Source organism: Cucurbitaria berberidis (genome assembly GCF_010015615.1).
Source record: "Cucurbitaria berberidis CBS 394.84 unplaced genomic scaffold K460scaffold_1, whole genome shotgun sequence".
Lineage (NCBI taxonomy): Eukaryota > Fungi > Ascomycota > Dothideomycetes > Pleosporales > Cucurbitariaceae > Cucurbitaria > Cucurbitaria berberidis.
Window position 1 is genome coordinate 783419 of NW_024468935.1, and position 20562 is coordinate 803980.

General features: G+C 51.8%; 10 protein-coding genes across 10 annotated transcripts; 3 read left to right on the plus strand and 7 right to left on the minus strand.

The window, feature by feature from the left end:
* Window positions 1-145: 145 nt before the first annotated feature.
* Window positions 146-3053, minus strand: K460DRAFT_349999 (C6 transcription factor-like protein; the record flags this gene model as incomplete). The annotated part of the gene is made up of 4 exons (XM_040931466.1): window positions 146-1280; window positions 1330-1671; window positions 1723-2732; window positions 2859-3053. The coding sequence occupies 4 exons, from the start codon at window positions 3051-3053 to the stop codon at window positions 146-148; spliced, it is 2682 nt and encodes an 893-aa protein (XP_040792421.1).
* A 1401-nt stretch (window positions 3054-4454) lies between these two features.
* Window positions 4455-6082, minus strand: K460DRAFT_360709 (chorismate synthase). Its single transcript, XM_040932317.1, has 3 exons — window positions 5882-6082; window positions 5470-5831; window positions 4455-5418 (listed from the first exon to the last, which is right to left on the minus strand). Exons 1-3 carry the CDS (start codon window positions 5914-5916, stop codon window positions 4586-4588), a joined length of 1230 nt encoding a protein of 409 aa, XP_040792422.1. The 5' UTR covers window positions 5917-6082; the 3' UTR covers window positions 4455-4585.
* A 962-nt stretch (window positions 6083-7044) lies between these two features.
* Window positions 7045-8592, plus strand: K460DRAFT_4900 (mitochondrial porin-like protein). Its single transcript, XM_040938454.1, has 6 exons — window positions 7045-7276; window positions 7340-7373; window positions 7423-7511; window positions 7570-7597; window positions 7757-8265; window positions 8315-8592. Exons 1-6 carry the CDS (start codon window positions 7193-7195, stop codon window positions 8462-8464), a joined length of 894 nt encoding a protein of 297 aa, XP_040792423.1. The 5' UTR covers window positions 7045-7192; the 3' UTR covers window positions 8465-8592.
* K460DRAFT_300305 (DnaJ-domain-containing protein) lies at window positions 8313-9635 on the minus strand (the record flags this gene model as incomplete). Its single annotated transcript, XM_040929831.1, has 1 exon — window positions 8313-9635. The coding sequence occupies one exon, from the start codon at window positions 9633-9635 to the stop codon at window positions 8721-8723; it is 915 nt and encodes a 304-aa protein (XP_040792424.1). The 3' UTR covers window positions 8313-8720.
* A 222-nt stretch (window positions 9636-9857) lies between these two features.
* K460DRAFT_271000 (methionine aminopeptidase 2-like protein) lies at window positions 9858-11402 on the plus strand (the record flags this gene model as incomplete). Its single annotated transcript, XM_040927696.1, has 4 exons — window positions 9858-9897; window positions 9955-10964; window positions 11028-11276; window positions 11346-11402. 4 exons carry the CDS (start codon window positions 9858-9860, stop codon window positions 11400-11402), a joined length of 1356 nt encoding a protein of 451 aa, XP_040792425.1.
* Window positions 11403-12243: 841 nt separating this feature from the next.
* On the minus strand, window positions 12244-13020 carry K460DRAFT_274033 (uncharacterized protein; the record flags this gene model as incomplete). Its single annotated transcript, XM_040927928.1, has 2 exons — window positions 12244-12593; window positions 12654-13020. The coding sequence occupies 2 exons, from the start codon at window positions 13018-13020 to the stop codon at window positions 12244-12246; spliced, it is 717 nt and encodes a 238-aa protein (XP_040792426.1).
* Window positions 13021-13438: 418 nt separating this feature from the next.
* On the minus strand, window positions 13439-14867 carry K460DRAFT_350004 (uncharacterized protein; the record flags this gene model as incomplete). The annotated part of the gene is made up of 2 exons (XM_040931467.1): window positions 13439-14178; window positions 14240-14867. 2 exons carry the CDS (start codon window positions 14865-14867, stop codon window positions 13439-13441), a joined length of 1368 nt encoding a protein of 455 aa, XP_040792427.1.
* Window positions 14868-15530: 663 nt separating this feature from the next.
* K460DRAFT_411672 (uncharacterized protein) lies at window positions 15531-16777 on the plus strand (the record flags this gene model as incomplete). The annotated part of the gene is made up of 3 exons (XM_040937487.1): window positions 15531-15907; window positions 15959-16134; window positions 16188-16777. The coding sequence occupies exons 1-3, from the start codon at window positions 15879-15881 to the stop codon at window positions 16775-16777; spliced, it is 795 nt and encodes a 264-aa protein (XP_040792428.1). The 5' UTR covers window positions 15531-15878.
* A 673-nt stretch (window positions 16778-17450) lies between these two features.
* On the minus strand, window positions 17451-18465 carry K460DRAFT_272859 (uncharacterized protein; the record flags this gene model as incomplete). Its single annotated transcript, XM_040927836.1, has 2 exons — window positions 17451-17879; window positions 18121-18465. The coding sequence occupies 2 exons, from the start codon at window positions 18463-18465 to the stop codon at window positions 17451-17453; spliced, it is 774 nt and encodes a 257-aa protein (XP_040792429.1).
* A 1179-nt stretch (window positions 18466-19644) lies between these two features.
* K460DRAFT_360715 (uncharacterized protein) lies at window positions 19645-20369 on the minus strand. The gene is made up of 2 exons (XM_040932319.1): window positions 19978-20369; window positions 19645-19922 (listed from the first exon to the last, which is right to left on the minus strand). Exons 1-2 carry the CDS (start codon window positions 20060-20062, stop codon window positions 19771-19773), a joined length of 237 nt encoding a protein of 78 aa, XP_040792430.1. The 5' UTR covers window positions 20063-20369; the 3' UTR covers window positions 19645-19770.
* Window positions 20370-20562: the final 193 nt, after the last annotated feature.

A 20562-nucleotide genomic window follows, 5' to 3' on the forward strand; every position in this document is an offset into this window, starting at 1 on the left:
CAGGACACTATCGATCGCACAAACGAGATCAAAAGAAACAGGGGTATGTACAACACACAAGAGCCGCAAACCTAACGCCACACCATCACAACAACAACAACAACAACATTGGTTACCCATGGTGCCTAGCCCACATTCCGGCCCGTCAAGATATCGGGCCAGGATTGTCGTTGGCATTCGGCCACCACCCTGGATTATATTGCCCTTGTCCGTGATGCTCATTCATCCCCGGTTGCTGATACGCCACGCTATCTCCAGGCTGAGCATAACTCATGCTGCCTCTATCATGTGCATAGTTGCCAGCTGCGGGGTCATTTCGAGTAGCACCATACACACTGCCGGCAGTACCCGTGTTGAATCCATTGACGTGACTAGACCGCCAGTCCTCGTTGATTTTGAAGCCGTCGCGTCCAAGCCGATCGCCCATGTCTGCGGATTGCAGTACGCTTTCGAGACCCATGGGGCTGGCCTGTAAGAAGTTATTACGCGGGAGGATTGGTCCTGGAATACCCGGCATAGGAGTCCAGAAGAGCGCTTCTGTTGTTTCTGATTTTGGCGAAACGCCTGTTGTGGGGACGGTTGACGGGACTGAAGACAGTGACTGCGAGTACTGGTAGGAGGCGAGAGTGATACTAGCATTGTAGGTAGCATGCGTTGGAGCGTGGCCGACAACAGGCGACGGGTGGTGTTGGCTTGAGACGACGCTGCTCGATCTTGATGTTACGGGATGTGTTGCCATTTGCATACGTGGTGCGAACATGGACAAACTCTCCCTTCTGTTTGCTTGACTAATGGGCGGATAGGTCACAGTTAGTCCCATAGTAGTTGTCACCGTGTTAGGCGCCACCAGCAGAGGGTCAGTAGGAGGACTAATTGCCCCTTGTGGCTTCTCCTGTGGCACCAATTTCGAGTTCCTTAACTCGTCTGGCCAAGCCAGTTTCCACTTTCTCGCCAACGTATGTATGATGCGGAAACTCCTCGCTCCAAGATAGTGGCACTCGTGTAAATCCTCGAGGCCTTTGAGGCCCTCAACAAGATTCTGACGCGAAGTGTTGTTGTCTTTTGAATAGAGCAAGTGCACTATGCAGACAGATAACAGGATATGTGGTATGAGCAGGTGTGCCACACGGAAATCGTAAAAGGATCGGTATATCCGAACTAATCTTGAGACATTGTTGGCTGCATCGATGCAGATATCGCGGGGGTGGACATCCGAGTGAATAAGCTCCACCTTGAGCATCGGGCGGAAAAGATGCACGATGATGGTATAGTACAACATGCTGTTGTCCGTTAGTTTTGTTTATGCAAGAGAAGAGTTACTAGGCGTACTGTAGCACCAAAATGTGTGGCTCAGGCTGTTCTTTGCCCTCTACACCCAACGCAACCGGTAGCCTTCTGTACCAAGCCTGATATTTGCTATAACAATCAAGCAATCTAGTGCTTGTGAGCCGTTCCCTTGGCGCAAAGAACATGTAGTTGTTGTCGTTTACAAGCTCGGAAAGCGACGTGAACTCCTGCAAGAACATTCGTGTAGTCACGATGCCGGGCGGGACGCTTGAAGCGCCGGGAAAGGCTTCGAGGAGGCTAGACGATTCTTCCAAGATGGGTTTATCGAGGGTAATAGCAGCTCGTGGGAGTTGGGCTATGCGGCCTGTGCAGATGGACCAGACTCTGCTTTGCATTAGTACAAGGAGCATCAAGATAGTCAAAAGAAGCACGTACGTGTCTACTGTGAAGCAGCCCCAAAAAGTAACCTTCCTGACCTCGATTTCACTCGGTGTTAGGCCCAGCACAGGACTGGCACTATTATTCAGGTGAAGGCCAAGCTCAACGCACATGCGAATGCACCTTCCAATGTAGCTGAAGCCCGAACTGTCCCGTCCGCTACTGGGTTCGCGCAACGACATGACGCAAAGAGCCTGTGCTGTTGTAAGACTCGGAGTCTCGTCCTCGAAGAGTAGTCTCTTGGCTTCTGCGAAGTAGTGATCGCCGGCGGTGCGGAAGTTGGTGGGATCGGTTCGGCCTGCAGCATCGTCGGTCAAATGGCAGGCATAGGCACAAACGGCGTTGACAAGCAGTGGTGAGCAGTACTTTTCGCGCCCGGCTCTAAAGTCTTTGTAGAAGCACTCGCGGCTGAAGAGGACGTAAAACGGGTGGCTCCATGTGAAGTAGAGGGTGAGTAGCTTGTCGACGAAAGCAAGGTCATTTGTCACTGCGGTCCATGTCGATCCCTGGCGCTCTGGCATCGCAGTGTTGTTGCGCATGCGGCCACCAGCAAAGTTCTCTTGTTCAGGGACCAGACCTAGGCTGGCAGAGTGCCCAAAGTGTCTGCTCTCGCCGGTAAGGGTGATGGCTGGGTTCCCAAGCAGCACACTGAGGTCCGACTCGAGGCTGTGTACTTGGACAGGCGCGCTCGGGGGTAGCGTGACGGTGGAGCGCCATGATTCTGCGAGGGTAGCAATGTCCAGCTTGGGGTCCTTTCGGAGGTGCTGAATGAGCTCTTGTACGTGCTCTTCGGGGAGCTGGCGGAGGGAGTCGATGATGAAGACGGCATTGGAAGCATGTTCGGGGCTCGAGGCGTCGATGACGGATGATGCATCGCGCTTTATGCCTGTGGTGGGTGTAGATGAGGAGCCCGACTTGGAGCGGCGACTCTCACTCTCCGCATCGTAGTGACACTCGGTCTTGTAGACGGCAGTGCACGTTGCGCAAACCGGTGTGCTGCCGTCGCACTGTGGAGGAGGTGTCAGCAGCCGGCCAATTCACAAAGGCCGGAGGAGTTCCCGCTGCACGAGGCGATGGATGCATGGTCAGTCCCCGCGGAGGCGACTCGAGGTAGTGTCCAACAAACATCAGACCATTTTTGCATTGGTATTTTGGCGCCATGGATTGAACGAACAGCGACTTGCCTTTGATTTGCGTTTGCGGCATGGAACACATGCCGACTGGACACAGCGACGACGCTTGCTGGCCTTTGATGAGTATTCCTGGGCGTGTGAGTTGTTGTTGTCCCCGTCGTCCCTGAGCGAGGAGGGTTCAGCGCCGCGGGCCATTGCTGGAGCACTGCAAAGAGTGAATGGGCAAGAACTCTTGCGCTCCGGGGAGGGTCAGGTCAAGGCATGCTCCGACTCAGTAGAAGAACGTCTAGGCTCGGTAGCAGCTGTGACGTTTGAGGCCCGTCGCGACTTTCCAACGAGCCTCTTAGCCGTGTCGTCGGTAAGCTACCAGGCACATCGGGTTCGGCGAGGGTGGCAAAGGGGATCCTGGGAGCTTCGGCGGAGACGAAGAGGCTCACTAGGGCCGGATGCCAAACGATCTAGAAGAGGATGAATAAGAACTGGCTTGTTCCCGTCGACGGTGCTGCAAGTGGCCGAGGGGCGAATATGACGGGATGGCATTTAGGGGTATCAACCATCGACATGTGGGCCCTACATGGGCAATTCGTATCGAGATTGGGAGAATGCCATATTATAGCGAGGGCTTTGCGCCCACCCACGCTCTCCCTTTCGGCCCTTTATGACCGGAAGTATCGAAGCGGCCTCCTGATGAACTGCTTCCGTCAGTTGGCTGGCGGGTACTGCCATGAAGAGTCCCTATTCACCACCTGGATACCTAGCCAGGTAAACCGTTACGGCTAGCCGGCTTTAGCGACCATCGCCGATGGATGCCTCTACCCGAGCGAGCGAGCGGGCATCCTGAGGGCTGGTCTTCTCCATGAACATCTGCTTGTGATGGAGGAGGGGAAGAAGCAGCATATCTCGAGTGAGGTGATCTTTCTTGTTGCAGACCACAGGATGATGCGGCCCGGTTGGTCATTCTTCGCAGTCTGTCCGTCCGTAGTAGCACCGCATTTACCCTCTAGTTGGGCCGAGACTACCTACTTGTCACCTCGGCCAGATGCGCCGAAGAGTAGTCGTACGTCTGTTGTAGTGTAGTAGTCTTACAGGATACGACTGTCTCACAAAGGCTAGTAGTACCCAACTACCCTGATCCGCATCTTCCAATGCCTTGCCATAACCAAGTCGTAGTTTGGCCGGCTGCACAGATTGAAGAACGAATGTATACCAACCAACATGCCTCCAATCGAGACAACAATTGGAAGTCCTAGCCAACAAGCCATCCGTCAGCAACTAACTTAGCATCTCGTGGGGGAAAAGCCCCGCTTCTGCCGTTTCGCCCTGCCCAGGTCCAGGAACGTGCCTCTTTGGTTTTTGCCACCCATGGGACGGCTGCACACGACCCGGACTATCTCCGCGCGACGACGAGTGGCAAACATGGATCAAGCAAGGCCTTTTCATTCATCTGGACAAGAAAGTCTTCGTGCTTGTGCTGTCGCTACGGGTAACCGGCAGTCGTTTAGCGATTATAGCCCATGGTTTGGATACCATATCCTCTTTCAGCTTTTTCAGACCATGTTATTAGTGGATAATAATGTCCAGTCGGTAGTGGGAATGAAGCGAAACTATAATTCATTTTCCAACGGTATTTCGGTTTGAGCTTACTGACAGCAAACGTATTCTCGCAATTCAAAAAAATACATGCCGTCTTCTACTCCCGCGCAAATCAAAACCCACAACTCTCAACCCTAGTGTCTACCCTCGACAGGTATGACGCCCTTCAATCGAGGCAGCAAACTCCTCGCACCCAGTCTCGCCTGTTGCGCGAGCACAGCATCGATGATGACAAGCGCAGCCATCGACTCAACGATCGGCACCGCACGAGGCACAACACACGGGTCATGTCTGCCCTTGGCCTCCAGCACGCCATCAACTTGATCGTACGTGACCGTCGTCTGCGATTGCCCGATAGTCGCCGCAGGCTTGAACGCTACATTGAAGTAGATGGGCGCCCCGTTTGTAATGCCGCCCTGGATGCCGCCCGAATTGTTGGTTTTGGTGGTAAGCTTCGGCCGTAGAACATTCGCTGATGGGTTCTCGCCTGCCGGCACCGCGGGGGCTTTGATGAACGCGTCGTTGTGGATTGAACCTGGTATTTGCGCGCCGCCGAACCCAGAGCCGATTTCGAAGCCCTTTGTGGCTGGGATGGAGAGCATCGCGTGTCCCAACTTCGCTTCGAGCTTGTCGAAACAAGGCTCTCCCAGGCCTGTAGGGCAGTTTCTTATAACGCACGTCACTGTACCGCCTATGCTGTCCTGAGCATCTCGGTACTTTGCGACCAGATCCTCCATACGCCGTGTGACATCCTCGTTTGGACACCGGACGGGAAGGAACTCATCTACTCGCTTGCGTGTGATTGTGTCGATGAGTTTAAGGTACTCTGGGTTCGTAGAAGCGCAGGGGTGCTCTGGCGTGGGAGGGAAGAGGAATTCGTTTCCAACAGAGTTTGTGAACGCCACAATCTCGATGCCGTAAGCCTCGCGCAGATATTTCTCTGCTATTGCGCCAGCTGCGACTCGTCCTGCCCAAAGTCAGCTGTCGTTGCGATGCCAATTGAAACAATGCGACTCACCGATGGTTTCTCTGGCGCTACTCCGTCCGCCTCCTGAGCTGGCCTTTACGCCATACTTCTCCAGATATGTCCAGTCCGCATGACTGGGTCTTGGGTACAAATCCATCGTCTGGTTGCCGTAATCCTGCTTGCGCTGGTTCTCGTTCATGACCCTCAGGCCAATCGGAGTGCCCAATGTAATGCCAAACTCTGTCCCAGACTGGATTTCTACTCGGTCTTTCTCATTGCGCGGGGTTGTGATGGCCGATTGACCTGGGCGACGGCGAGTCATCTGGGGCTGGATGTCTTGTTCGGTGAGAGTCATGCCGGGCGGGCAGCCGTCGACGATGGCGCCGACGGAAAGACAGTGGGATTCGCCATAGCTGTAGATGGTCAGAGTATGCCAATCGAAGTTTTAGAGGTCATGACGTACGTAGTGACTTTGAAATGGGTGCCAAAAGTTGACATGACTGCGACTGTGTAGTGGGGTTCGGCTTTCCTAGGAAATGGGCGATGGTGTCAAAGAAGAGTCGTGCAATTGCTGCCAGTGTTCAAAGGCAGGCTTTGCTATGACAGAGGGAGAAGGTATTTGTACAATTGAAGGCGTAGACGCGTGCTGCTGGGAATAGATCAAAGAGTCACTAGGACTTTTATTTGTTAGTGGGGCGCGGAGCTGACCCGATCTGCATCCCCGACCTCGGCCGCCCATGGTAAGGCGGGTTATCGATAACTTCATTCTGTGCTGACCCCTTCATTTTCGGATCCGATGTTTAGTCTTCTTGCACATGTTGTCGGTTCCGGAGACATGAAGAATGATCAGCAGAACAGACAGGCACCGCTGGATGTTGACAGTGATTTTACTCGTAAAGCCAGACTCTGGTCACTAGTCAAAAGGGTCGACGAACTTTGCAGTGACCGTTTCCATCCGCTCAGCTGAACGTCACCGCAGAGAAAGTCGACGAAGAAGAGAAGCTGGGAACCTTGACATGGGCGTGATCGTTACCCACCAAAATAATCTACCCCTAGGAGTCGTCTGCGCGAATGAACAATTGCTTCTGGCTACCTTTGAGAGCGACGAATGAGTCCAATGGGCAGAACTAACAAAATCAAAACTATATTTGCCTCTAGACAAAAGGATTGGTTGACTGCCGCAATATCCTTGGTCTTTGCCTAGCTACCCGTTAATCAGTCTAATGCTCATCCTATACTCCTCTGCCTCTGATAATCCACCCTGAGATCTCGCAGCTGTAGCGGCACTCCTCCAGCAATGCGTCGCCGTACAGTCCTCTGGTTCGACAAGTTTGGCGAGTGTGCTGGACAGGGGCGGTCGACTGCATGAAATAACAGTGTGTTGGCGTTTCATGGAACCGCATCCATGGTTGAAATGGGTACCTGACAGCGAAGACAAGCTGGGCTGACTGTCTGTCCTGGCGATGCGTGAGGGCATGGCAACACAGGTACCAACACAAAAAAACTCTTGCAAAACTACCAAGCAGATTGAAACTGGTACAGCATCAATCAAGGCCGAATGGATGCAGAGTTGAAACTAAGCGCACGTTGTCGCATCTGTGGTCCAAATGTCGAGCTTCAGCCGGGGCCACCCGGTAGCGCACATTTGGCGTGTGCCCTGACCTCACCCTACACATGAGGTGTTTTCTCGTCTCGCAAAGCTTTACTCCAGTACATAACCACACCGCCCCATACCATTCTTCAACCCCCCCAATTCTCCCCACAATCCGCCATCATGACTGAATACGTCAAGGTCGAAAAGGTCATCCCCAAGTTCCCGCCGCCGGCGTTCAGCGACATCGCCAAGGCGTCGAACGATGTACGTGGTGGCTACCTATCCAGAGAGGCAGGATAACACAATCGCTGACTTGACCCCCTCCAGCTCATCAACAAGGACTTCTACCACACTGCCGCAGGTCCGACACACCAATTGAACTCCGCGCGCAACTACTGACACAGTTGCAGCTGCCCTTGAGGTCAAGCTCAAGGCACCCAACGGTGTCAACTTCACCGCCAAGGGCACCTCGGCGCATGATGGTCCCGTCACCTCCTCTGTAAGTGGCGGCGCACACACACCCTTCAGACAAAAGGCAGTAGCTGACGCAGCAACAGCTCGAGGGCAAGAAGGCTCTCTCCAACGGTACGGCGCCTCGTTCTTTTACCCCTCGTTCTGCCCGACTCGTAATACCCTTCCACTCGACGCCTCAGTTTTCATCGTATATATTTCATATGGCGCAGCCTCCGGGCAAATTTGCTATGACTGGTGTCGGAATCTCCCTGCTGACGACAGAACGCGCAGGCATCAGCATCACCCAGTCGTGGAACACCGCCAACCTCCTTGCTACCAAGGTCGAGCTCAACGACACCTTTGCCAGCGGCCTGAAGGCTGAGGTCCTCTCCAACTTCAGCCCCGCTGCTGGAAACAAGGGCCAGAAGGTCAACTTCCACTTCAAGCAGCCCAACTTCCACGGCCGCGCTTTCGTCGACTACTCGGCTGCTGGTGCTATCGGCACCACCGCCGACGCTGTTGTCAGCCACGAGGGCTTCGTCGTTGGTGGTGAGGTTGGCTATGATGTGCAGAAGGCTGCCATCACCAGGTACTCCGCTGCTCTTGGCTATACCACCCCCCTCTACAACGCCGCCGTCACGGCCACCAACTCCCTGAGCGTCTTTTCCGCCTCGTACTACCAGAAGGTCAACCCGGCCGTCGAGGCTGGTGCTAAGGCTACCTGGGACTCAAAGTCTGGCTCCAACGTCGGTCTTGAGCTCGCTGCCAAGTACAAGCTTGACCCTGCCTCCTTCGCCAAGGTATGCATCGGACACTGATTTTCGCACATGTTGTACTAAAAGAATATAGGCCAAGATCAACAACCTCGGCATTGCCTCCCTCGCCTACAACACCAAAGTCAACAGCGGCCTGACCTTCGGTATTGGCGGTTCTTTCGATACCCAGAAGCTGAACGAGGCCGGCCACAAGCTCGGCACCAGCTTCACCTTTGAGGGTTAAACGCTCTTAAAGGGTTGTCCATGTAGATACGAGTGGGGAGGTAGCTTTTTAGATTCCTTTGGTTCTATAGCGAAGCGGACTAATCTTCTCGATCGATGTGATGCAGTGAGCAAGTGTAGTATGGCTTTTGGGCATGTACAACAATCTGTCTCAGCGCATCTTCTGGAAACGCCATTTGCAGTGTGATGATGCATTCCGTGATATCGGATCCGCGTATGTACAGCCCCGACGCCAGCGGGGTCAAGGTCCACTTGTATCATGCTTCCTCTTTCCATTTGCCGGTGTTTTTGCCTTCCTTCGTACCCTCATGCCCATCCCCAAATAGTTTCGCGGTTATGCCAATCATTCCTATAATACCCGAGACCATGAGGAAGTTGGCAAGCATGCCCCCTCTATTGAACTCTTCTTCGACATGAACTCTTCGTTGCGTCCTGTGTCGCCGTGCGTAGATGTGATTATTCACATTATCGTGCATCTCCTTGTGCCGTCTATCGTCGAAGTGAGGTACCTCGTGCCCTTGACGCTGTTGTCCCGGACCGAAGCCACCCCACTCTCCATAGCTCTCTTGTCTCGCTTGCTTGTTCCCCTCGTGGCCCTCTGTCGCGCCATGATACGCGTATTCGGCTCGTTTTGCACCGTGTTGTCCGTATCCTCCAGCTTTAAAGAAGCTAGGCGGCGGACCGCGAAAGGTACTCCTCTTCTTGTTCAGTCCGCTCGCCGGCCTGGCTCCGAAGCTCGCACTACTATGACTCCCCTGCGGATAGCTACTTCCATTCCACTCCCAGCGCGATTTCGATTGTGACTGTTGGAGTTGGGCATCGTACTGCGCTCGCTTCTCTGGTATGGAGAGGACATGGTATGCTTCGCTAATTGCAACAAAGCGGGTTGATGCAGTGGGGTCGTCAGGGTTGCGATCGGGATGGTGTTTCTTGGAGAGGGTATAGAATTGACGCTTAACGTCTGCAGCGGAGGCAGCTGATGTCAGCTGCAGGGTCTCGTAGTGGTTCGGGGTGTTATCGCTCCAACGCGTAGAGGTCGTGTGGAATAGCAATGTCTGTATGCGCCGTGGAGGGGAAGAAGGGCGAGTACGGCGAAGACATGCGTGACATGTCCTTGGTGGACGGGCGATTGCGATTGGGCGCAGGAGAAGGAGGGTTGGGCGGGGTGGCATTGCCCATTACGAGTAGAGGGTGGAAAGACGGAAAGCTGCGTTTCAGTGAATGTCCATCCATGGATGGCGCGCATAGAGACGTCATGGGTTGGGAGCTTGACAGGGGAGGTTTAGCGAGTTCCGGACCCTTCCAACGGCGTTCAGAGTGGGGAGACTCGAGATTCCTCGAATTTGCACTAATGCCCTCGAGTTTGCCACAACTCCACCCTTCTTACTGGAACCATGGCGGCCAAAGTGGCAGACGATGTCGCCAACTTGAAGTGTATGTATTTGAAGTCTATCAGCGACTAGGGCGCTAGTGCTACTAATAAACATGCAGTGGACGACTCCAACGGCAAACCAACCAACGGCACAACACAAAACGGCGACAAGACGGCAGGTGATGCAGAGCACGAAGACTCTGATGACGACAACGAAGCTGAGGATGGCGCTCCCGAAGCTGGCGAAGGCGCAGCAAAGAAAAAGAAGAAGAGAAAGCCGAGGAAGAAGAAGAAGGCTGGCGCAGGTGCAGCAGGTGTCCCCAAAAACCAGTCTTCACCACCCCGTGTGCCCATCGCCGACCTCTTCCCGAACGATTCCTACCCCGAGGGCGAGATCTGCGAATACCGCAACGAGAACGCGTACCGAACGACCAACGAAGAAAAGCGCCACCTCGATCGCATGAACAACGACTTCTTGACCGAGTACCGCAAAGGCGCAGAAATCCACCGCCAGGTCCGACAATGGGCACAGAAGTTCATCAAGCCTGGTATGGGCCTCACCGAGATCGCTGAAGGCATCGAAGACTCGGTCCGCGCACTCACAGGGCACCAAGGCCTCGAGCCGGGTGACGCCCAAATAGCTGGCATGGGATTTCCCACAGGCCTGAGTATAAATCATTGCGCCGCCCATTACACGCCAAACGCTGGCAACAAGATGGTTGTAAACTACGAGGATGTAATGAAGGTGGACTTCGGCGTGCACGTCAACGGCCGCATTGTCGACAGTGCCTTCACCATGACTTTTGACCCGGTGTACGACCCCCTCGTCGAAGCGTGCAAAGCCGCCACCAACGCCGGCATCAAGGAAGCTGGTATTGACGTCCGCATGAGCGATATTGGCGCAGCAATTCAGGAAGTTATGGAGAGCTATGAAGTCGAGATCAAGGGCCAGATGTTGCCGGTGAAGTGTATCAGGAACTTGAATGGCCATTCGATTGGGCATTATACGATTCATGGAGGAAAGACAGTACCAATTGTGAAGGGAGGGGATCAGACGAAAATGGAGGAGGGGGAGACTTTCGCTGTTGAGACATTTGGTAGCACTGGAAAGGGATATGTTCGGGATGATGTATGTCTTTCGCCTTTCTCCCCGATATCATTTCAGACTATTTTTGCTAACCTTCTGTTACAGATGGAGACATCACATTACGCCATGCGCGGCGATGCGCCCAAGGTCGCCCTGCGCGTCTCGTCAGCGAAGACACTGCTAAACTCCATCACCAAGAACTTCGGAACACTACCTTTCTGCAGACGCTATCTTGATCGTTTGGGTCACGATAAGTATCTGCTAGGCCTAAACAACCTCGTTAGTGCTGGCATCGTCGAGGCATATCCACCGCTATGCGACGTTAAGGGAAGCTATACGGCGCAGAGTGAACACGTAAGTCATCTTTCTATTCCCATCACGATATGTTTGTTATGAAGGGAATGGTCGACTAACAAGGGATAGACATTCATCCTCAGGCCGACGGTCAAAGAGGTTATCAGTCGAGGCGATGACTATTGAGTTATAATAAACGAAATGAAATAGAGAAATGAGTTAGGAAATGTATAACGACATTCGGCTGGCAAGTATACACTCATGGGCAGTTCAGCTTCGGCTTGGCGTATATCGGGATCATGAAAAGAAACAAACATTACTCTAAAAATTCAGACATTCAAAGCAGCAGCCAGACCCTAGGTGAACAGACTGACTCTAGACAAGGACTTTAAGTATGGCTCGCATACAGTTTTTTCCGGTGAAAGTGTAGTCTCGCACTGTTGGAACGCCCCTGTATAAGGCTGAGTGAGTGCTACGTCAGAGGGACTCTGACCAATGAAGAAACAAGAAAAGTTACTTGATGCGAGATACGAAGTCTATTTTGGAGGAAAGCAAGCACGCGACACTAGGCTGATAAGATGCAGGAACCGAGCCTCTGGTTTGAGTTTGGGGTTAAACACATGCATGTGGTGAGCTTGATCCTGACATCAGGGGGTTAAGGACCTACTAGAAAGATATGAGCTTCCTCGAAAAAAGATAGAATTCAACTGCAGACTAAGTTCCCTCTTAAAGAATCAAAGCGAGACGTTGAATACTTACTAACGAATAGTTGGTGACACATCTAATTACAACGATGGTATACAGATAAAATATCTGAAACGTCTCAAGATTGGAACCCTACGGTCTTCCGGACTAACGCATCACGAAAAGATAACGGGTGCAGATAGGACCGACACATGTCGCTTTGCAAAGGTTAAGCTACTAAGATACATATAGGTAATGTCAGTCGGAGTCTACCCTATGTCGTTCACAAACGTGATGTCACTCGTATACACTCGATCATCTGAATAGGTCCCCAGTCAGAGTCCTAATTGCCTGCCCCGTTTCCCAATGCCTTGACCTTGTGGTAAATCGCAGCGTCAATTGCTTTCACCGAACTCATCAGCTTCTTTGTCCAATCTGAAATCGGCTGCAAAGGCTCGACGTCTTTGCCCAACTTGTTTCCTTCGCCGAACTCATGGATCGCCAGGAAAGCCAATTCCTCACTCTTCTTGCTGGCATTGCTGTGCTGAAACAGCAGGTTAAAGCGTGTAGTACGTTTCCAGCCAAGCTGCTCGGACATTTGCTGATTGTGCTCGTCGCGATACCAGGAGTCAAGATCGGCTTCACCTCCGGGAGCTGGTTGCATCAGGGCAAGCATGATAATATCCGCAGAATCTGTAGCGTTGAGTGATTAGTAAGACTTATCGTAGTTGACTTTATCGATGTTTTGCACACCTTCATCCTGCTTCGATGTCTCAAATTTCTGCACGAAGGAAAAGATTCTTGTGTCAAACTCGATGGAAGCATCCACGTCTCCATCAAACAAGCCGTTCTTGCTGCTTCTCGGGATTTCCTGGACTTTCCCGGCTTGTACCAGCGCGAGATCGGATACTTTGTAGACCGCTAGATGTTGTTTGTCGTACGATGGATTCGCAGCTTTGTAAAGCCACGCGAACTTGATAGCTCCAGTCGCGAGCAGTTCAGGTACGTATTCTTCATCGAACCATTTCTCTAGTGTGTCCAGTGATATCTTCGACGAATCGTTAAGCTTGAAGAAGTTGAGAAAGACGCCAGGACCGGACCAGGGTTTGGGATCATACATTTTTCAATATTGATTAGGAGTCAGATAAGTTGTTCAGGTTGGTGGAGTGTTTTAGCAGTGAGAGACTTTTACTTATATCCTATATTCTAGACGCCACGTGATTGTGAGTTGCGGGGCTGCAGAACGCCTGACTTCGTATAATCCGAACTTCGCATTGTCCGCTAGAAATCCTACACCTGCACCAAGCTGTACGAGTGGAATACCTTCTCCACTTATCTGGCACTCATGGAATTTGACTATCGATTGGCTTTTCGATTCCAACTCAATCCTCCACACGGATAGTCACCGTCCCGAGCCCCCGGATAAAACAATACACTGGGCCACGAATTATATTGATAGGAGCATGGGAAAAGTCCTCGAGATGTTATGTGCAATCGTAAGGTTCATAAAACGTAAATGTGGCATAACAAGCCATGGCCTATAAGACAACCATAGCAACACCAGCTGAAAACGCAGCAAAAGCCATTATGTACACCGAAATTCCTGACACAAACGAAGCCGTGCTGGGCGCAACCTTCTGCGAAACACCAGACTGCCCTGACCCCGTAGCCGTGCATTGCTCACCACACTCGTAGCCATTCGGACAGCAGTTTCCACCACGATTTGCAGGGCAACTGTACCAGCTATTTGGACAAGAGCCACTTTGTGGAGCAGCCGTGGTCGCCACACCAGCCCCGGTGGGCGCTACGATAACTACACCGTTGCTGCTAAGGATCGTTTCGGTGGGAAGAGCACACGACCCCGTGGTTTGACAGTCTCGTCCGACTCTGCAACATCCCGATGGATAGTACGCGCTACATACGTAGAACCCAGTCGGACATGTATCATCTGTGGATTCTGCAGTTGTTGAGACAGACTCTGAAGAGACAGAGCCACTCGTTGGTCGCACAGGGGCGGAAGGTGCTTGTGTACTAGTTAGTCCATCGCCGAGACAAGAAGCGCCTGTTGCACAGGTCCGTCCGTTTTGACAGCATCCGCCACCCACATTTGCCGGACAAGAAAACCAGCCGGTCGAGCAGGTGTAGGCGGATCTCGATGTTTCTGTCGAGGTGGTCGAAGGTGTAGTGGGGACTACGACCACAGCTGTTGAGGATGGTGGAGAGGGTGGAGAGGATGTCGGCGGTTGAACGTAAGTTATCGATGTACCCTCGAAAACACCTATTAATTCAGATATTAGCTCATATCCTTCTATTCACTTCAAGAATAACGCAAGGCTTACAACCAATGCCCTGACAGCGGAATCCGGGTAAGCAGCATCCGCCATTAGAAGAGTTGGGGCATGAAGAATATCCTTTAGTGGTATCACAGCTGATGGCTCCCGCACAAGTCTGACCCTGCGGGCAACAACCTACTGAACCAGCATCGGTGTTTCCATTGACGTTTATGCATGTACTTCCAGTACCGCAACAAACATCTGGTGCGCCTATCGAGGAGCAACTATTAGTTCCTTGTGGACACTTGAATTGCCTCTTCAAAAGAACATTTCTGATGTGAATATGTGAGAAGAAGTCTTCGTCGGCAAGGGGCCTTAGTGGCGAGCGTGCTTGACTTGTCCCATTCCCAAGGTCTTCAGAGTCCGATCTCTTGTCCAAATCAGACGCGAATATCCAGTTGTCCAGCATGAACATTTCGCCCTCGTCTACACTCATTTTCTTGACCCCAATCGGCCTCTCTTTCTGGAGTTTTTCCTTGATACTCAAGCCACGCTTCGCAAGCACTTCATCTTCTGGGAAGTACTTCACGTGACCGGGCAGATTGTGCGGCCATGGTGCATCGGCGGATGATGACGTTGCACAGACGAGTAGGATAAATGCGGATGGTAGAGACAAGAGGCTTGGAATATGCATCTTGCAGTAAAAGGTACGCTAAAATGATAGAGACTGGGTTAAAATGCAGAGTGAGGAATGCAGTCGTTTCTAAGAGAGGGTTTTTGTGAGGTGGCTGGTGGACCGTGGAAGCACGAATCAGGGAATTGGCGGGGCTGGGTATGCGCTGGCGCCTCACCGCGACAAAACTACAGGGGCATCCTGTCGCGAGACTAGAGATGGGAATAAATACATACCGGTTGTTTCTTGTTCAAAGTGTCATGGATGTCAGAAAGTTGTGAAGGTTGTTGAACGTCATGTCGGCCGTGGAAGTTCCGTCGATTCCGCCCTGCGCCTCATCTTAGCTCTTCGAAACCTTGAACCCTCACCATTACTCTCACTATTCCATTAGTTCAGACTTCACGTCGGAACACCGGAGGATCTTACCGATGAATATCATGTTTGCTCGCGTCGTCGCTAGACGCCCGGCTCTTATAGACGCGTCGCTATGGTTTGAGACGGAAAGTCTGGTCGTACTGGAGGACGGCAAGTTCATGGCGGTACGTACACATGGAAACACGCACATGGGTAGTGGCAAGGCTCTATCGAAGGACTAACAGAGAATGATGCGATGAGCTTGTCGCAACCTGCTCATGTACACTCGCATGTCCAAGTGTATCACGGATCGAGCACTACCAATGCCAAGTAGTAAATATTTTGGTGTATAATCTGAGCCCTTGGCCTGTGACTCTGGATTCGATGATGACGATAATATATACAGAGAACTGTCCCTAGATACTGTGACACTTTGGAGCTTCTGATTCATGTACCGAGAGGAACTTCCACCTTTACCTCGTCTGCCCACGTTCTCGTTATTTTGACGCTGTTGACTTGCGCACTGAAAAGGTAATTCCACCTTCACCTCGCTTCTGTTCACGCTAGGATTGCTTTGCCCAACGTATCCCTCAACTATTTCCTCCTTCAGTTGCTTAAGAGTCCACTCGACCGCTACTTACATTCCTCAAACACTCCATCAAGGTGGCTAAGATAGATATGCCTCAGTCAAAGCCACCAACGCTCGGGTAAGCCTATCAAGCCCCAAACACGGACCCATCAGCTAACAAATATATCAGTACGGCTGTTACCAAGGACGTCGTCGTTATCGAAGTTGGGCCGGAGCGGAAAAAGTATTACCTTCACAAAGCTCTACTTGTCCACCACTCGGATTACTTCCGCAAGGCGCTTGAAGGACCATGGACGGAGGCACAGGAAGGAGTAATCAAGCTTGAAGACATTGAGCCGGCCGTAGGTACGCAATATCTGCTCTCTGACCCGAACATTAACTTCGCTAACTTTGAGAAGTAAATTGGTTTGTCCATTGGCTGTACACTGGCACGCTGCCTGGGTACCGTGACTTCAAAGAGGAGAACCGCATCTTTGATAGCCCTATAGAAGGACATATGGCTAAGCTTAAGTCGTACGCCTTCGCAGAAAGATTCCTCGTTCCTGAATTCCGCAAGGCCGTCAACGAAAACCTCGTGGATGACATTAGCAAAGAGGGTTACTACATCGAAGTGCACCAGATGTTAGAGTTGGTCCAAGAAGCATTTACGACCATTCCCTTGGATCGACCAATCTTACAGCTTCTTGTCGACGTACACTGTTCATTGTGGACACAGTGCTGTGAGGATGATACAATATCGGTGAACAAACTCCCTCGTGCGTTCCTTGTCCGCGCTATGAGGACACTCCATGAGGAACTGAGGTGGGAGAGGGAGAGTGCCGACGAGAAGAAAGTCTATTGCTACTACGAGCACGCTTCGGATGAGGAACAAAAGGCGTGTCCGAATCAGCACATGAAGTACGACGCAGAGAGAGATTTCGGATTCTTCGAGGAGCGGGTTACCTGCTACAATTGCTCAGGGTACGAGGATTCCAATAGCGAGGACTGAGAGCTTCATGACTCTATCACGACGAGCGTGGTCACTTCGCCCAGAAAGTAGATGAACTGAACGGAGCTAGGCTCTCTAGCCCAACATTCAAGATTTCCTCTATATATCCATACACATACTGCTCTATACAGGAGAGATCATGTGCAGAAATCCACATATTTGTGTTACCTCTTAGCTACTCCAGGTGCCCACTTTACTTGATTTCAATCAATGATTAAGTTGACATCCTAAGCGCCGCTGAATGTCCTCGGACTTGGTGACATATTGCAATGCTCGTTTATTCCAACACAGTCGCCTCAACTAATCAGCCATTGAATAGCTTGATAAGCTAGAGACCAACTGTCTCTAAATGATTCAATCAAGTCTCCATCCGACAGACGTAGATGTTGACTATAGACAAAGCGAGAGTTATGCACAGAGACGAGGGAGCAAAAACCGCGCTAAGCAATCAATATGATACATTGAGCCTGAAGAGCTGTCCTCTCAGACGCTACTACCCAGTAACTCACTAATGGTACAACAGTTCAAAGTCTTTCTCCTGCCTTGACAAGGTATAATACAATAGGCATAACCGCAACATCGTGCCCTTAGTCCGTACCAGAGAGGGGTATACAGTGCCCAGAGTCGAGAAAGTGCCCAAAGCGCCTTGGATATGCATCAATTCGTAAAGTCGTTAGTAATCGCAATGAATATAGTCGTCCAGCGATGCGATTCCGGCGGCGCCCAACGCGCATTCGACCGCTTCTATGCGGTCCCAAAAGTACTCTCGCATCCACGTAGACATCATGTCTAAGGAAGAGGCTGCAGTGCTGCTACTCCAGGTTTTGTCGTGCCGAGCCCAGGAAGTTTGCTGCCATGAGGTCTCCGGGTACTGTTGTTGGAGTGCGGGGAGTAGGCAGCGTGGTGCGGCCGCTCGTACTTTGTGCAAGATGCCGGTCTGTACTAAGTGCGTGATGCCGGATGCAATACTCATGACGGCAATGAGATTGGGGTTACAGCATTGTGCGGTGAGAAATGATGTCGCTGATACCGGCAATTCAGTTGAAGAGAAGGATCCAGGTATAATAAGAATGTCGAATAGAGGCGCATTTGCGAAGGAATTCTATGAAACCGTCAGTATTTGCTCATCATATTGGTTGGGTGTTGACGAAGGATAGGGACAAGGGCTGGTGTTAACCTTTACCTCCCCGCCAGACTGGCTCTCAGATGGCTACTTATAAGGCAGTCAAGATCGGGCGAATCCAGCACGACTAAGAAGTGGCTCTTCTTGGCCAAAGGAGTTTGGCTTGTGGGGTATAACGACGATCGTGTACGCTGTGGAGCAAGTCGAAGTTCTAGCTCACCGTCACCGGCATTCGGCTGCCAGAGGTGACTGGATACGATCCCTCTCCCGTCACCGATACATATCGGATGTCAATCTCGTCCATGGCCTGCTCCATGGCATTTGTTGAAGCCGCAATTCTCTGAATCCTATTCCTGCCTAGCATGGCCAGCAAGTCGAGTGCTGCAAGGTCGAGAAGTTGAACCTGGTCCTGTCCGAGTACTACAACACCAACTCGTAAAGAGGACTTCGATGGAGGTGCATAGTGGATATTCAGGTCCTCTTCATCCGTTGACGATGTTGTACAGAAGTAGAACAAGTCTGCTTGACTTGGAAATGAGGTATAACTTCTTGGGGGAGACGGCATCGGGGAGCAACGTCGAGAGTGAGAGATAGTGACTAGGGATGATGACTTGAAGAAGGGAAGATTCTCGGAAGAGTAAAACTTGGGGTGAGTGAATGTCTCACCTTGTGGCCTGGGGATGAATCTTATATACATGCAGTCGGTGAGCCGTCTTGCATCACTGAGTGGATCGAAAGCGAGCAAATGCCACTCTGAGGCGTCATATCGAGGACGGATGACACGCTTACCTGAAAGCAATCGTATAGTGCGAGGATATGCATCGATGAAGTTGGCACGGGTTAGTTCCAAGGAGGCTTGGAGTAGGTCCCCGGATGTGGTCGCTAGTGCATGATCCGAAGCGAGAACTCCCGGGCGTCACAACTTGTCGTTCAGCAGGGCGCGCAACGAATCGTATTCTTTCGTATTTGGTTCAGCCGTAGGATTATGGTTTGTTCTTTTGAATGACACCCACACATCGAGATGAAGATTGCGTATACTGGCTGCCTGTTGTATGCATGCTGTCGAAATGGCAGATTGAGGCTGCCAGGCAACAGAATTACCATTCATCCCGTTGGGGGAACGCCCTGCGCTATGCGGCACGAACAACGGGAGCGCCGAGCATGGGTAAGCACTTGGAACCTTCAAATGACTGGCCATCTGATTACAGGGTGGCTGTGAGCGGAGTGGAACAAGACGGAGACGTGGGATGAAAGCTTGCTGCTGAGAGGCTGGGAGGAAGGCCTCGGGGTTCAGGCACAAAGTTTTAACGGTCATCTGCCAACGGGATTACATCAGGGCCGGGTAGTTGCTATGACAAAGATAGCAACGGCATTTACCAGAAATGAGTCCAGAGACGATGGCTTTCTCGATGAGGCAGCGTGAACCCGACTTTAATTCGTGGCATGTGACCTCAGCGCTCGGCACAAGGAATACGATGCCTTGAACACCGAGACGCCGTACCGACGTAATTTCGGTTCAGGTATTATTATTGTAGTAGCTGTAGAAGAACCTATATGGTTGTTTTGCATATATACCCTTGTACGGGCTGCCGCCGTCATGAACGCTATGGGTGCAGCGCAGAATCACTTCAAGCTCGTCAACACGTGGGACACGTGGAGTCTTACCTCACATTCCATGAAAGCTGTGAAACTGAGAGAATAGGATTCGATTCAAGTTGCTCAAATGCAGGGTCTATATCCCGCACGGCCAAGTGCCGGGTGCCGTGGCGAAAGCATAGAGCTCAACCGCAACATTGCCGTGTTATCCATCGCTCGCTGCCAAAGAAACAATATACCAGAAAGTGATCGCTGCGTTCTTGTGTCCATTGCCTTAGATATCCCTCGCCTCGCCATCAGCCTCTCCAGACTTGACGGCCTTTCCTGTCTTCTTAATCTTCTCGAGCACGGTCTCGTAGGGGAGCGAGTCGATTGCGACAACTTCGGCCGTCTGCGTCTCGAGCGAGACGTTGTACGATTCGACACCTGCAGTGACGGTCAGCAGCTACTCCAGCGTGGAAAAGCAGAACATAAGTCTGACCTTCGAGCTTCTTGAGCACGCGCTCCACGGCGCCGGAGCAACCGCCGCAGCTCATGGCAACGTTGAACTTGTATGTGTGGGTCATTGTGTAGGTAGGTTGTAGGTTATGAAAGGTGCGTGGTGGAGGTAGGCTGGGGCAAAGATCGAGGTTTCGAGTTCGGGTTCTGGGGTTCCGATATGGTAGATGAAGAGCAGAGGCAAGCGGTTGGTAAGCTAGGCGCGGGGACAGGTATATATAGGATTCACTGGGGATAGTGTGACAAGAGGATTGCGCAAGTTTCAAGATGGTGTTGTAATTCGGCTAGATTGTTATAGATTGTCATGGCCCCGCTGACCATCGAAGCTTCGGAACGACAATGTTAGAGTCATAGAACCATTCATGTAAGCCTGTGTATCGTTTCAGCATCGGACATGTTCCGTGGCGCGAAACTTGCTCATGCGAGCGGCTTCAGCAATACACAGGATGATTGGGACGCTGATGCATGCAATGAGAGGACACTGTGTCTCCGGAGGTACATGGCGACCATAGCGTGAGAGGATGGTGGGCGCGAACTCTGCTGCATGGTCATACTGTAGACTAGGCGA